Source organism: Dioscorea cayenensis, chromosome 5 (genome assembly GCF_009730915.1).
Source record: "Dioscorea cayenensis subsp. rotundata cultivar TDr96_F1 chromosome 5, TDr96_F1_v2_PseudoChromosome.rev07_lg8_w22 25.fasta, whole genome shotgun sequence".
NCBI lineage: Eukaryota > Viridiplantae > Streptophyta > Magnoliopsida > Dioscoreales > Dioscoreaceae > Dioscorea > Dioscorea cayenensis.
Genome location: NC_052475.1, coordinates 5,651,904 through 5,666,946, shown reverse-complemented (window position 1 = coordinate 5,666,946; position 15,043 = coordinate 5,651,904). Strand labels below are relative to the sequence as shown.

The window sequence follows — 15,043 nt, the reverse complement described above, 5'->3', positions numbered from 1 at the left end:
AAAAATACATATATAATTCAGCATACACAGTAGTTATGCAAGCATACAAGTATATAAGCATACAAAGTAAAATAGAAATAAGGTCAGAGCAACAAAATACATAAATTAAAGAATACATGTTGGTCATGCAAGCTTAGCAAAAGAAAAAAAAAACAAAATAGGTCAAGCTTAGATCACCAAATCATTGAAGAGCACAACATTCAAAACAAAAGAGGGTTAGTAAGTATACATGTTTATGTCATTGCTAAGGACATATGATGGAAAGAACAGTAAAGAAAAATACATATATAATTTAGCATACATGCTAGTCTTGCAAGCATACAAATATATAAGCATACAAAGTAAAGTAGAAACAAGGTTAGAGCAACAAAAACATAATTCAGAGAGTACATGCTTATCATGCAAGAATAATGACAATGCCCCTTGTGTGTGACCCACAAATGCACGGGTTTATCGAAGTAATAAATCCCAAATGAGTGGGGTATCGTATCCACAGGGAGTAGGGAATAAAATTACCAAAATTGCTACTTAACCAAGTGAAGATGAATAATGATTGTGTTGATAAGTTATGATGTAAATAGAAATAAAACAAACAAGAATGAGAGGCACAAGGAAGTGATAGGAAAGGCAATCGATAGAAGTGGCGTACTCGGACAATGCTCCCCCTAGGACTAATGTTTCAAGTGCAAGACCTACTATTATACTTCCTAACTAATGCTTAATGAGTCTTGGAAATCCTAAAGCACACGGTCCCAAACCTAAGGTCAACCGTGACTAACTCTACACTATGTCCTGGCATAGAAATCGCTCAATATCAACACCTCACACTGTGTAAAGTTACATGAAGTTCTAGGGATTCCAAGTTATAAACCCTATTCCTATGTCTAGATCTAACCCTTTGGTCTAAGCGAAAAACCCCTAGTCACAATCAAGCCCCAGATATTAAAGTCACTTCAACACTTCACTCTGTTGCACACGCAATTAAGCCCCAGCGGAGTTCATCCTTTAGTACTTCACTCTATTGCGACCGCAAAGAACTCTAGGAAATGGAGGTAGGATAAATCACACCAAAGGAGAAAGGGGATGCTCCACTACCTCTCGACTCATCCTCTCAACCCTCTCCAATCTAGTATTGTTAACCCTCACTGTGTGTCATTCATCCATAAAGGTTACCAAGAAGAACTCTCAACCCTAGTGTCACTCTAAGGGAGAAATCATTCAACAAGCATTCAAGATTGGAACTCAATTAAAACATCAATTAAGGAAAGCATAATAAAAGGTCAAAGAAACAATAACATCAATTAAGTAATCCATAGGAAAACCGCCTTAGTATTCATGTCGATGGTCTTGTAGAGTAGCTTTGTCTTCTCCAAAGGTCCCCTTGTCCAGCCTAGGGCACACCTCGCCGGATCGATGGCGATGAAAGCTCCCCCAATAACCTTCTTCCAAGCTACAGTGTATTCCAATTCCACACTTTTCAATGGGGCAACATAAACGGGCACACGTTTATGCCGTAGATCGCAACTCTTCTTCAATCAAAGTCCCCATTGGTGAAGATCTTGCTATCAATGCACAAGTCGGGATACGCAAATGTGACTGCCTTCGTGCCCCTCCAACTCATTGTAATAACTTGAATACATGGAGCTTGGCGCACATTCACGTATCTTAGAGCCCCACTTGTGTCTTCACGTTTGTTCCTTCCAAGATTCCACCAAATAGTGCGTTCATGGTCAACTTTTGGCTTCTTTTCTTAATACTTAGCTTCATAACCCTAAATGCGCAAAAGAACACAAATACACATGTATTAGCGCTTAAACCTGATAAAAGTAATCCTCATCGTAAGGAAAGAACACTCCGCATTATTAACACAGAAGCACTTATCAAACTCCCCCACACTTAAGCTTTTGCTTGTCCTCAGGAAAAAATAAAACATTGAAGCATAAAAGAAGGAAAAAATTGAAAGTTCTTGGCCTTAGGTTCACCAAAGAATGCAAGGAGAGTATTCTACAAGAAAGGGAACTTTCAACACTAAATATGAAAAATCAATGCTCTAGCTAAAAACTTGAATAAAAAAGGACAACAAACCCGACATCGTGTAAGTGTGTGTAAACTCACTCAAGTAAACCCAAAGTATACTCCACAAAGTTCTAAGTACAAGGGACTTATTTATCTACAAGCATAAGAAAACAAAAGGATGGTAATAGCCTCACACATTCTCTAACGTAGCCCTTTCCGAAGCGGCCGCTAAGGTGACTTTTACACTTTCGAGGTGGTAGCTCTTTCTACCGGGGTGGTAGCTTTCACTCATCCCATGAGATAGTTTTTTCTCTTATTAGGGCATAACTAGTATCCGACTTATGAGAGTAGCTTCATACTTCATAGGTGGTAGCTCTTTCCACCCTCACTGCACAACTAAACAATCTATTTTTTTTTCCTATTTTGTTTCTTTCTTTTCATTTTCCTTTTTTTTTAAAGCAAAATGTAACAAGAAACAAAACTAATTAGTCCCTTAAACATCGAACTTCAGTTTCCAAAAGAGTTTCATAAGTGAGTGGTGCACAAATTTTAATCGGGCAAAAATTCTTAGAAATTCAAGTAAAAACTAGAGCATGAGAATATTCAATGTTAAAATTTCTCCTAAACTCAAGAATACAAGCATTGCAACTAAGGTGAACCGCCATTGGCTATGTGAGCATGTATGTCAATCAAAACTTATGTAAAAGACATGTGCAAAATGAACTCCCCAAAACTTAAGATGTACATTGTCCTTACACATGCAAGCACAATAGAAAGTATAGCAATCAAACAAATATGTGGGAGTGGACAATTGAAACAATACTCCCCTGACTCCTAATGTTGCGTTTGATGAAGCTAAATCCTTGGGAGTAAAGTTCCAACAATTTGTGAAGCACACATGACCCACATTAGCCGTGTCCATGACTAGTTCTCAATTCCCATACTGACAAGACCATCTGCACGCATACACAAAGGAGTTCAGTGAAGCTCAATAAACAAAAACCAAATAAACTTGAGTATATAAAAGATAAAGCAATAAAATACAACTCTAGACAAAATAAAAGATAAATTCAGAAAGAGAATCCTTTCTGAGTGTACAAGTCCAAAAGATAGTGCAAAAGATAAAATACGAGAAATAAAAGAAATAAAAGAAAAGACGCCTCAAGCATCGATGTCATTGGCGGTCGGCTCTGCTGCTGTTGGTGGTGAAAATAGATCAAATGGTGTCGGTGGATCTGGTGATGCTGATGCTGGAGGAGTCGGAGGATTCCTCGGTCTCACGATGAAGGATGAAGATGCGTTGCACTTGAGTAACTGTTGTAAAATATCAAAACGTGCCATCACTTCCATGTGGTTCGTGGCGTGTGTAGTGCGAACCTCAGCCAAGTCTGCCTATAGCACCCTACAGCGTTCTCGAGCCTTTCCAATTGATCATGAGCTTGAGATGGAGAAAATGCCCAAATTGGTGGGGGTTCCTGCTGTGTAAGGGGGCCTCTGCCTATGCCTGCTTTGTTTGTAGCTCTAGCATTGGCTGAGAACCCTCTCCGATGTCGCCCTCGACCTCAGCTGTCTCAGAAGGAGGCATGATCATAATATATGCTCCTGGTCCGTATCTATGCCAAGTGGAGTCGGTATAATAGGCTTCTCGGCCCCCCTGATAGAATCTAATAATCCCATCCCCATGATAAGTCTAGTGATGTAGGGGCCTGAGAAAAGAACAACAACTTTGGCATACTGGCCCTGATGACGAAGATAATCGGCCATGATATATCCTAGATGAATTAGCACTCTCTGGACTATCGATAATAACTAAAGTAGATAATGCCGACTTAACACACCTGAGTATATATCTATAGCTCGGCCGGGTCAGTCATGTGGCCTTAAACAGTCTTGGTTCGTACTGACCCTGTCCACACAATATCATGTACACGCTCTGAGGAGTTAAGCTGCCAGGATAATCAGTCGGTATGCCCCTGTACTCCTCCGTGTCAATAAAAGCCTCGTCATACAATCCCATCATGATGGAAGACTGTGTAACACTCATATTGTAATAATATCCAAATGCTCGGAACTGTACGGTGTCAACACTATCAAATCTGGAATATAATTAGTCAAACTGAAAGGACGCTAGAACCTCGAGTGTTAATGAGCTGATAGCTGGTTCTCGAATTGATAATAGTCTCCTCCAGCTTCCCACGGCCAACAGCTCCTCGATCTCAGCGGCTAGTTCACCGCCTCGCTGTACCTCTCTTAGTACACCCAAATCCAAAAACCGAGACTGTCCAAACCTAATTTTCAATAACCTCTCAAATTGGAGCTGGTGCTAGGGAATAGCCAATCCCATATCTTCCGGCTCAGGGGATGGCTCACGTGGTCACTTGTCAGCTTGCTTCTTCAATCGAGGTGCCATATTTGCAAGAATTGAAGAAGAAACAATCAAATAAGCTCACAAAGTAATACTGCAAAAATCCACACAGTCGGGTGGAAATTCACCTCACCCGTGTGGATCCATGGGTGTGAAAACCGCAACGGGTAAAGCAAAAATAAAAGAAACAAGAATTAGAAGCACAAGTAAGTGAGAGGAAAGACAATCGATAGAAGTGGGGTACTCGGACAATGCTCCCCCTAGGACTAATGTTTCAAGTGCAAGACTTACTATTATACTTCCTAACTAATGCTTAATAAGTCATGGAAATCCTAAAGCACACGGTCCCAAATCTAAGGTCAACCATGACTAACTCTACACTATGTCCTGGCGGAGAAATCGCTCTGTATCAACACCTCACACTGTGCAAAGTTGCATGAAGTTAGGATACGCAAATGTGTCTGCCTGCATGCCCCTCTAACTCATTCTAATGACTGGAATACATGGAGCTTGGCACACATTCTCGTATCTTAGAGCCCCACTTGTGTCTTCGCATTTGTTTCTTCCAAGATTCTACGAAATAGTGCGTTCACGATCTACTTTTGGCTTCTTTTCTTAATACTCAGCTTTACAACCCTAAATGCGCAAAAAAATACAAATACATATGTATTAATGCTTAAACCTGATAAAAGTTAATGATTATCATAAGGAAATAACACTTCTCATTCTTAACACACAAGCACTTATCACATAAGAAAAAGAAACAAAAACAAAAAAACAAAATAGGTCAAGCTTAGATAGTCAAATCATTGAAGAATACAACATTCAACAAAAAAAAGGGATAGTAAGTAAGTAAACATGTTATGTCATTGACAATGACAAGTGATGGAAAGAACAGGAAAAAAAAGAAGAAATAATTCAACATGCATGCTAATTACGCAAGCATACAAGTATATAAGCATACAAATTAAAATAGAAACAAGGTTAGAGCAACAAAAAACATAATTCAAAGAATACATGCTGATCATGCAAGCATAAGAAAAGAAAAAAAAACAAAATAGGTCAAGCTTAGATCACCAAATCATTGAAGAGCACAACATTCAAAACAAAAGAGGGATAGTAAGTAGACATGTTTATGTCATTGCTAAGGACATATGATGGAAAGAACAGTAAAGAAAAATACATATATAATTCAGCATACATGCTAGTCATGCAAGCATACAAGTATATAAGCATACAAAGTAAAATAGAAACAAGGTTAGAGCAACAAAAAACATAATTCAGAGAATACAAGCTGATCATGCAAGCATAAGAAAAGGAAAAAAAAACAAAAAATAGGTCAAGCTTAGATCACCAAATCATTGAAGAGTACAACATTCAAAACAAAAGAGTGATCGTAAACATGTTTATGTCATTGCTATTCGCTTAAGCATATGATGGAAAAAAATGAAAAATATATATATATACATATATATATATATATATATAATTCAGCATACATGCTACTCGCTTAGGCATACAAGTATATAAACATACAAAGTAAAATAGAAACAAGGTTAGAGCAACAAAATACATAATTCACCGAATACATGCTGATCATGCAAGTATAACAAAAGAAAAAAAAAACAAAATAGGTCAAGCTTAGGTCACCAAATCATTGAAGGGTACAACATTCAAAACAAATAGGGATAGTAAGTAAGTAAGTAAACATGTTTAAGTCATTGCTAAGGACATATGATGGAAAGAATAGTAAAAAAAATAACAAACACACATGCTAGTCATGCAAGCATGCAAGTATATCATCATACAAAGTAAAATACAACATTCCTGTATAAAATGCTAGGCATGCTTTAAGAAACAAAAAAAATAAATAAATGGCATCTCATGTAAGAAATATTAAAGTTTAATTACAATAGCTTTGATCATAGATAACTCTCAAAATAAATATAAGATGAAAACATGGACAATGTGTTGTCAGTCTGAAAAATATAAGGACACAACTAACTTACTGTTCAACATGACACCTTTGAGGAAACTAATTAAAAACTTATTAAACTTGGGAGAAAACATTGAATAGCCTCGTGACAAATGCCTTTTGTGTATGCACCGCAAGTGCACGGGTTTGTTGAACAAATAATATACTTGTGAGTGGGTAGTTGTATCCACAGAGAATAGTGATCAGAAACACAAGGATTGCTATTTAACTAAAGTGAAGATGGATTGATAGTAGTGTGAACAATATCAATATGAAAAGAAATAAAAAGAACAAGAAAGAGAGACACTATAAAAAATGAGAGGAAAGGCAATCGATAGAAAGTGGGGCACCCGGACATTGCTCCCCTAGGACTATTGCTTCAAGTGCTAAACCAACTATTATGTCTCCTAACTGATACTTAATGAGTCATGAAAATCCTAAAATACATGGTCCCAAACCTAAGGTCAACCGTGACTAACCCTATACTATGCCCCGGTGGAGAAATTGCTCAATCTCAACACCTAACACTGTTCAAAGTTACTTAATGCTCTAGGAACTCCAAGTGATAAACCCTACTCCCTAACATAGATCTAACCCTTGGGTCCAGGCGAAAGACCCCAGTCACAATTAAGGCCCAACACTAAGGATTACTTCAGCACTTCACTCTGTTACTTGCGTAACTAAGCCCCAGCGGAGTTTCTCTCTTAGCACTTCACTCTATTGTGACCGCAACAAACTCTTGGAACACAGAGGTAGGATAAATCACACCGAAGGGGAAAGGAGATGCTCCGCTATCTCTCGACTCATCCTCTCGACCCTCTCCAATGTTGCTTTGTCTAACCCTCATGGTTTGTCACTTACTCACAAAGATTATCAATGTAGGCTCTCAACCCTAGTGTCACTCTAAGGGAAAACCCATTCAAGAAGCATTGAAGATTAGAACTCAATTAAAGACATCAATTAAAGAAACATAATAAAAAGGTCAAAGAAACAATATCATCCTAGGGTTTACAAGTCCAAGTACCCACTAGGGATTTAGCACTCCATGGAGAAAGATAGAATCAATAATAAAATTGAAAGTAAAAGCATACAGTCCATAAGTAAAACCCCCTTGGTATTCGTGTCGATGGTATTGTGGTGTGGCCGCGTCTTCTCCAAAGGTTCCCTCGTCAAGCCTAAGGCACACCTCGACGAATCGATGCTGACGAAAGCTCCCCCAATAACTTTCTTAAGAAGGAACGCGGTGTTGAAAGCCATAAAACCACTCTAAAATCCTTGCCAAAGCCCCTCTAAATACTAGCCGTGAGCGCCTCCAAAGATGGTGAAGAGATGGGCAAAAGATGGGCAAAAGATGGGAAAAAGATTCTCAAAACTGGCTGAAGTCGCGACTTAAATAGACTGGAATCGGGCATCCGCACGGGTGTGTGGAATTTCCACACGCCCGTGTGAATCTATAGGAATCATTTTTTCAACTGCCTATGAACGGGCACACATCCAAGTGGTAGATTGCGTTATATCTTCAATAAAATCACATTTGATGACAATCTTGCTAGCATTGCACAAGTCGGAACACATGAGTGTGACTGGCATTGTGCCCCTCCAATTTGCATGTTCGCTTGAGCACAATGGAGGTTGGCACATACTCATATGTCTTTGAGCACAACTTGTGTCTTCACATTTATTCACTCCAAGATTTCATCAACAAAAGTGCATTTAAGATCTACTTTAGCTTCTTTCTTCCATACTTGTCTCCACAACCCTATATGCACAAAAGAACACGAATACACATGTTTAAGAGATAAAATCTAATAAAATTAATGCTCATTGTAAGAAAAAAATACTTCGTATTACTAATACACAAGCACTTATCAAATTCCCCCACACTTAAGCTTTTGCTTATCCTCAAGCAAAAATAAAATATTGAAGCCTAGAAGAAGGAAATATTAAAGTGCTTGGCCTTAGGTTTACCAAAAGTATGCAAAAAAAACATTCTACAAGTAAGGAAAATTTCAACACTAAATATGAAAAATTATTGCTCTAGCTAAAATCTCGAATAAAAAAGGATAATAAACCCGAAATTGTGTAAGTGTGTGTAAACTCACTCAAGTCAACCAAACATTTACTCCTCAATTTAGAACTTTCTTAATGGCCGCTTCGGAAAGAACATGTGTAATGTGAACTCCCGCTTCCCCCTCAACACTTAAGATGTACATTGCCCTCAATGTACGCATGAAAGCACAATAGAATATTAAGCAATCAAAAACATATGTGGAGGTGTGCAATTGAAGCAATACTCCCCTGAACTCCTAAGGGTACGTTGATAGAGTTATGTTTCTTGAGAGATGAAATCCAATGGTTTGTGGAGCACACAAGGTCATGTGAATATCACATTGACCGTGTCTATGACTAGTCCTCAATTTCCATACTCACAAGATCATCTAGACGTATAGACAAGGGGGGTTCAGTAAAGCTCAACAAAAACAAAAACAACTTGAGTATATAAAGATAAAGAAATGAAATACAACTAGAGACAATGAAAATAAAAATAAACTTAGAAGGAAGATCCTTTCTGAGTGATACAAATCCAAAATAAAATGCAAAAATAAAATATGAAAACATAAAGAAATAAAGTAAAGACGCATCAAGCGTCGATATCGGGCTCGGTCGTCTCTGCTGCTGTTACTAGTGCTGGTGAAATAGGTGCATCAACTAGTGCTGGAACTGGTGATGGTAGTACTGGAGATGCTTGAGGGGTCGGTGAAGCTCTGGGCCTCATGATGAATGGTGAAGTCGCATCTTGCTCTAATAACTGTTGTAAACTGTCAAGACAGGACATCAATTCAGCATGGTTCGTGCCCTTTGTCCCACGAACCTCAGCAATCTCAATCTGTAGCACCTCTACTATACTCTCGAGCCTCTCAAAATGATTATAGGCTCAAGAGAGAGATAGAATGTGCACTGGAGATGGCTCCTGTATACTGGGCGGTGCCTCGGTCTCCATTTGCTCCGGCTGCCGCTCTTGCACAGGCTGAGAACCTCAGCAGCATTACCTCCTCCCTCAGCTATCTCTAGTAGGGGCATGTTCAGCACATACACCCCGTCTCCTTATATGCGTACCATCATCATCAATCTCATTGTCTCTATCCTAGGGGAGCATGTACGATCATCTTCTCGGTCCCGTGAATAACATCCAATAAACCCATCCCGATGATGAGTAAAGTAATGTAAGGACCAGAGAAGAGAACACCGATCTTGGCATACTGACCATGATGCTGTAAATACTCTGCCAGGATGTGTCCCAAGTTAATCGGTGTACTCTGGACCATAGAATATAAATACAAAGCTCCTATCGGCTGAGTACACAGTGCTGTTGCCAAGGCCATTCACTTATCTGCTCAGGACGGCATGAATGTATTTGTAACTCGGCAAGGAGAGGTATATGGCCTTCGATACTTCTGGCTCATACAGTCCCTGGCCATATAGTGCTCAGTATGTGCGCTGAGGAGTAAGACTTCCTGGATAATCAGTCGGTAACTACTCATACTCCTCAGTGTTAATATATGCCTCATCGTATAGATCTAATCTAATGGAGAACTGCGTCACGCTCATACTATGATACTGGCCAAACTCTATGAACTGAATCGCGTTTATGCTATCAAAACTAGAATATGTAAGTACTTCAATTATCAATATACGAATGGCTGGCTCGCAAATCAGTAACAGACGGCGCCAATTCCCTATGGCAAATAACTGCTCAACCTCATTTGCCATGTCATCGGCCAACTGAACCTCCCTGAGTGCACTCAAGTCCAGGAATTGTGTCTGACCTAACTTGAGCCATTTCTGTGAAAATTGAACAGAGAATCGATCAAATAAACTCAGAGAACAATACTGCAGAAATCCACACAGTCCTGTGAAAATTCCACATGCCCGTGTGGATCCACGGAGAGTTAAAGCAGCACGACCACTATGCAAAAATCCAAAAATACATCTAAAATTCATTACTAAACTCATTCTAAAGCATGCACCAACCATTTTACATGGAAACAAAGAAACATTCACCAGTTTAATTGAAATAAATCAAGATTGGCGAAAAGAATAGAGAAAGAGGGCTTACGGACGAAGTGAAGATGAAAAACCTTGAATATAGCCGGCAAACAACCCTAGAACTCTATATATAGAAGCGAGGGGTCAGGAGAGTGAAAAGAGGTGATGTTTGAGTGTTTGGGAGTTAAAGAACGAAGAGGCACAAGCATTTTATAAAGAAAAAGTCACGCCTCTTTACTGTCTGCACATCCACACTGGCGTGTGGAGATTACCCATGCAAGTGTGACTCCATAGTGGAGCTTCGCAGGGGCAGACACACGCCCTGTGTGCTCTCGGGATAGCCTCTGACTCTCTCTGAGTGCATCCACGCGGGTGAGCAAAAATTCCCCACGCCCCTGTGCTCGACCCACAGTAGCACCCACATGCCCCTATGGCTTCTCTGTCCATCCAAGAAATTTATTTAAGCGTTATACACGCCCGTGTGGAAATTCCACACGGCCATGGATCTTCACAAGGGCTACTCACAGGGGTACTCTCACGCCCCTGTGTCTTCTCGGGATGGATGAGAACTCTCTGTAGAGTTTCACACGGACATGTGGAAATTACCTACGCCTGTATGTAATTCACAGGGTCATCCACAGAGACAAACACACGCCCCTATGTCTTCTTAGGATAGAGCTCTGAATTCCATAGAGAAACACATGCCCGTGTGGAAATTACCCATGGGCGTGTGACCGTCACAAGGTCGTTCACAGGGGCATTCATACGCCCCTATGTCTTCTCAGGATGGAGAAGTTGAGTTTTGAACAGAAACACACGCCCGTGTGGAAATTCCACATGGCCGTGTGACTTCTCTGGATGACTTAAAAAAATTTGTTGACTCTGCTGAAAATTTCTGCACTTTTATTCATACTCAGAGTCTGCATACACTATGCAAAATTGACCAGAGAATCATGAAAAACACGCTCAAACGACCAAAAAACTTCGCCAATCATAATTAAGCACATGAAAACACCAATAATACATAAGAAAAACACAGCGAAAGCATGTAAAAAAAATCAAGACACCAACACTCAAGCACTTATTCACGCAAGTACTAAACTAAAATCTAGAAAATATTAAAGACTTGGGTTGCCTTTGAAGAAGCGCTTGTTTAATGTCACTAAGCTTGACGTATCTCTTCTTACCTTACAAGGGCTCATAGATGAATGTTTCCCTCTTACCCATAACCTGAAAGCATGATGGACATAATCTTTTCAAGGTATAGGGGGAGTTATCGAGCATGTTACCACACAAGGGTTCGCCACCCTTACTCCATTCTTGCACATCCCCAATAGCCTTGGGGCACTTCTTGTGGCATCTCCTTGCTCGCTTCATCTTTTGGATCATCTTCTTCATGATCCCTGCGGCAGGTAGCACGTTGTCTTCTAGACCAAGCATTAAAACTTCTTCATTCTCCACTTCATGGTCTAGCAACCCTTCATACTGGTCCGGACACATCATTTTCTACACATATTCATCTATTAGTTCATCGGTAGTGTCAAGAAAGTAAAGAGTATCATCAAAGTCAAGAAAATGTCTCATGGCTTTGGTGAGCCGATATGTAAGCTTGTCGTCCCCAACTCGTTAAGTCAACTACCCGCCGTCCATGTCTATAAGGGCCTTGGAAGTGAGAAAGAATGACCTCCCAAGAATCAATGAAACATCAACATCCTCATCAACATCCAAAACTACAAAGTCCAACAGAAATATGTACTTGTCAACCTTCAAAAGTACATCTTCGATGATGCCCCTTGGATGTCTAACCGTTCGGTCCACCAAATGAAGTGTCATCCGAGTGGACCTAGCAGTTCTATATCCAAGAAAACCACATGTTCTAAGCTATGCAGAGCCAACTATTGGTCCAAGATTTGGCTTTTAAGCCACTTGTTCAGATCTGAATTTCCTCGGAATATGGCTGATTGTCTGTTTTGAGTGACTTATTTCTATGCCTTAAGTTATTGTTCTTTGATAAATTTTTTTCCTTTTAGTCCTTTTGCTAATTTGGTTGACAGTCCTAACAATCTTAATGGTAAAATGTTATCCGCCCAACCTCAAATGCAAGTTTCCAATTTTGAACTAACTTTTTATGGCAATTCTTTTATATGCTGGCTTCACATTAATGTTATCACACTTGATTACTGTTATCGAATGATCAAGCTTACTGTGCAGGTATTGAAACAATCGGCTACAGATTACATCAAAGGGTTTGATTCTTCATCATATGTGAGTCTAATATGCAACTACCAATAAGAGAACTGCTTATTCACCCTTTTATTTACTGAGTCATACTTATTTTATTGTGCAGGTGCTATTACCTAGTGATCAGTTGCGGAAACAATTTTCTGAAAAATCTCAGCCAGAGTCCTACACTAGTATATTTAAATCTGCAGCTGTCAAATCTGCAATACCTGACCCTGATGTGCCTTGTGATGCTGATTCAAGTTCATCAGAGTATGATTAACAAACAAAGAACCTTGATTCCTGAATTGTTTTTATTGAAGATTTTGCTGTTTAAAATCCTTCAACGTTGTATTTACGTGCTGTTCAGACCGTCTTTCGTGCCACCAGGAGTGAAGCCAAGAAATGGCGACGGAGACCAAGATGCTGCTATCACTGGATTGTTGCAGAATTTATCTCTGGATGGACTGGAACCCCAGTGGATAAGGCCTCTGCCACCAAGGCTTCCAGTGCTAGATGGAGAGGCTAGTTCTGCACTCAACGCTCAATTATTTTGTTTGCAACTTATGTTATTGAACTTCCCCTTAAAGTCTTGCAGCTTGTGTGGCTCAACCCTGATAACAACCATGATTTGATGTGGGATTATGGAATGTGTGCTGACACCAGTCGTGGTGCTGCTGTGAAAGATTTAATAGCGAAAGCGTTGAAAGGCCCACTTGCACCTGCGCAACAAGAGGTTTCTTTTTTATAGTCTCACATTTTGTCTCTGCCGGAAAAGAGCTTTCTTGATTGGATTTAATTGAAAAACATATTATAGCTGTAAATTTTCAGAATACTTTTCCAAAGTTATTAAGACTTGTGTGCAAGCTTTGCCTCTGTGAGAGATATACTATATCTCAAATAAACAAATAAATAAATGATAAAGTAAGAAAGAATCAAATATAATTTGAATTAAAGTCAATGATGGATTGTTGGGTTCATTGCATAAAAAATGAATATATGTAATATGTGGCCCTTGCCAGAGTGAGCTGATATTAGTAATCCAAGTTTAGAGATATTCTTTTCTTGCTATGTGGAATTTACTTAAAAACCCCTGTTGGCATGGATAGCTTTGTGCTACTTGTAAACCCTCTATGTGCAAAGCAGTTACTTCTTCACTTCTTGCAGCAAGTTCTTGTTGAACTAGCGAATGACCCGAAGCTTGTCTATCATTGTGGCCTCACTCCAAAAAAGCTACCGGTATGCACTTTTTTTTTTTTTAAGAAAATATTATCAGTTGTGATGTTGCCAGTTTGTTTTTGTCCTTATCTGTCTACTAAACTTGTGTTGTTTCATTTTTATTAGTGATATCGTGCATGATTCTCCTTGATAAAAATCACCCCAGTGAAAATTGTGTTTGACGTCCAGATTGGCATTCAAACAATTGTAATTAGAAATCATATTCCAACTTCAGAACAATCTATTCTCAAGTCCAGTTAAGTTTATGCAGTTAGATAATTGAAAATTGAAAAGGGTTTTGGAAAGCAATATTTAACATGACTTGTGTGCATAGTCACTGATCAAAGATATTTGGATAGAAGTGGTCCTTCTTTCGTGAGTACCTTTGCAATATCTGTGGTGCTTTATGGTTGGGTTTGGCATAAGTTGGTTAAGTTGGCTAAGTTAGCTTTGGATTTGGTTGTTTGAATTTGTTTCGAAGGGTTTTTTTTCTTTTTCTTTTTTTGATCGACTCTTCTAGATTCCTTTTGTTTTATTGGATTTTGAATGTAAAATGTCTTAAAAATCCACTTTTATACTGCCCCCTTTTGAGATTCACGAAGTCTTGCCTCCATCTGCTCGCATTGCAGTAAGCCATTGGATACAAACATCTAAACTATTCATCTTATAATTCCCCTGCCATATGGCACATATCCAACTGCTTTGATCTAATTCACCCATTGTTAGCGATAATTTACTTGTTTTGAGGTCGGTCGACAAGGTTTGCATGATTGAAAGGTGCAATATACCATGTCTTTGAAGCTATTGCTCAGAAGGCGAGATAAAAAGATGCTTTTGTAATGCAACTAATATGGGAACCTTTTTCACTCGAGGTTGGTCGGGGTTTTTGTTTCTAGGAACTTGTAGAGTACAATCCAATTATAGCGGTTGAAGTTCGATAAAGTTAATGAATTCTTCAGAAATTGAAGAGTAAGTTTGCCACCTTTTTTCCTTCATTTGTATATCTGTACTCTTGGTCTCGCTCCATCCATCTATTTGAGATCTTATCTTGTATCCTCCGTACAGTGTATTTCACAGTACTTTGTAAATATGGACATGAGTTTGCACTCAATGGAAGTTGTAAAAGCAGACTTACAAAGCTGCAGTTGAGCTTCCCTACGAATTTGTGCACATGTACATCACAAACTCGTATATCATCCTGC

General features: G+C 39.2%; 1 protein-coding gene across 1 annotated transcript; it reads left to right on the top strand.

The window, feature by feature from the left end:
- The first annotated feature begins 12,051 nt into the window (after positions 1 to 12,051).
- On the top strand, positions 12,052 to 14,813 carry LOC120259918. Its single transcript, XM_039267377.1, has 7 exons — positions 12,052 to 12,155; positions 12,434 to 12,668; positions 12,751 to 12,896; positions 12,994 to 13,147; positions 13,222 to 13,359; positions 13,791 to 13,862; positions 14,738 to 14,813. The coding sequence occupies exons 1-7, from the start codon at positions 12,052 to 12,054 to the stop codon at positions 14,780 to 14,782; spliced, it is 894 nt and encodes a 297-aa protein (XP_039123311.1). The 3' UTR covers positions 14,783 to 14,813.
- The last annotated feature ends 230 nt before the right edge of the window (positions 14,814 to 15,043 follow it).

What these genes read in the sequence shown, in the direction of transcription:
- LOC120259918 (XM_039267377.1), top strand. Translation starts at nt 12,052, where the DNA reads ATGTCTATAAGGGCCTTGGAAGTGAGAAAGAATGACCTCCCAAGAATC. An exon ending in ACAAAGTCCAACAGAAATAT is followed by an intron (nt 12,156 to 12,433) that starts GTACTTGTCAAC and finishes TTTTCCTTTTAG; the next exon opens with TCCTTTTGCTAATTTGGTTG. An exon ending in TCACTCCAAAAAAGCTACCG is followed by an intron (nt 13,863 to 14,737) that starts GTATGCACTTTT and finishes TTTTGTTTCTAG; the next exon opens with GAACTTGTAGAGTACAATCC.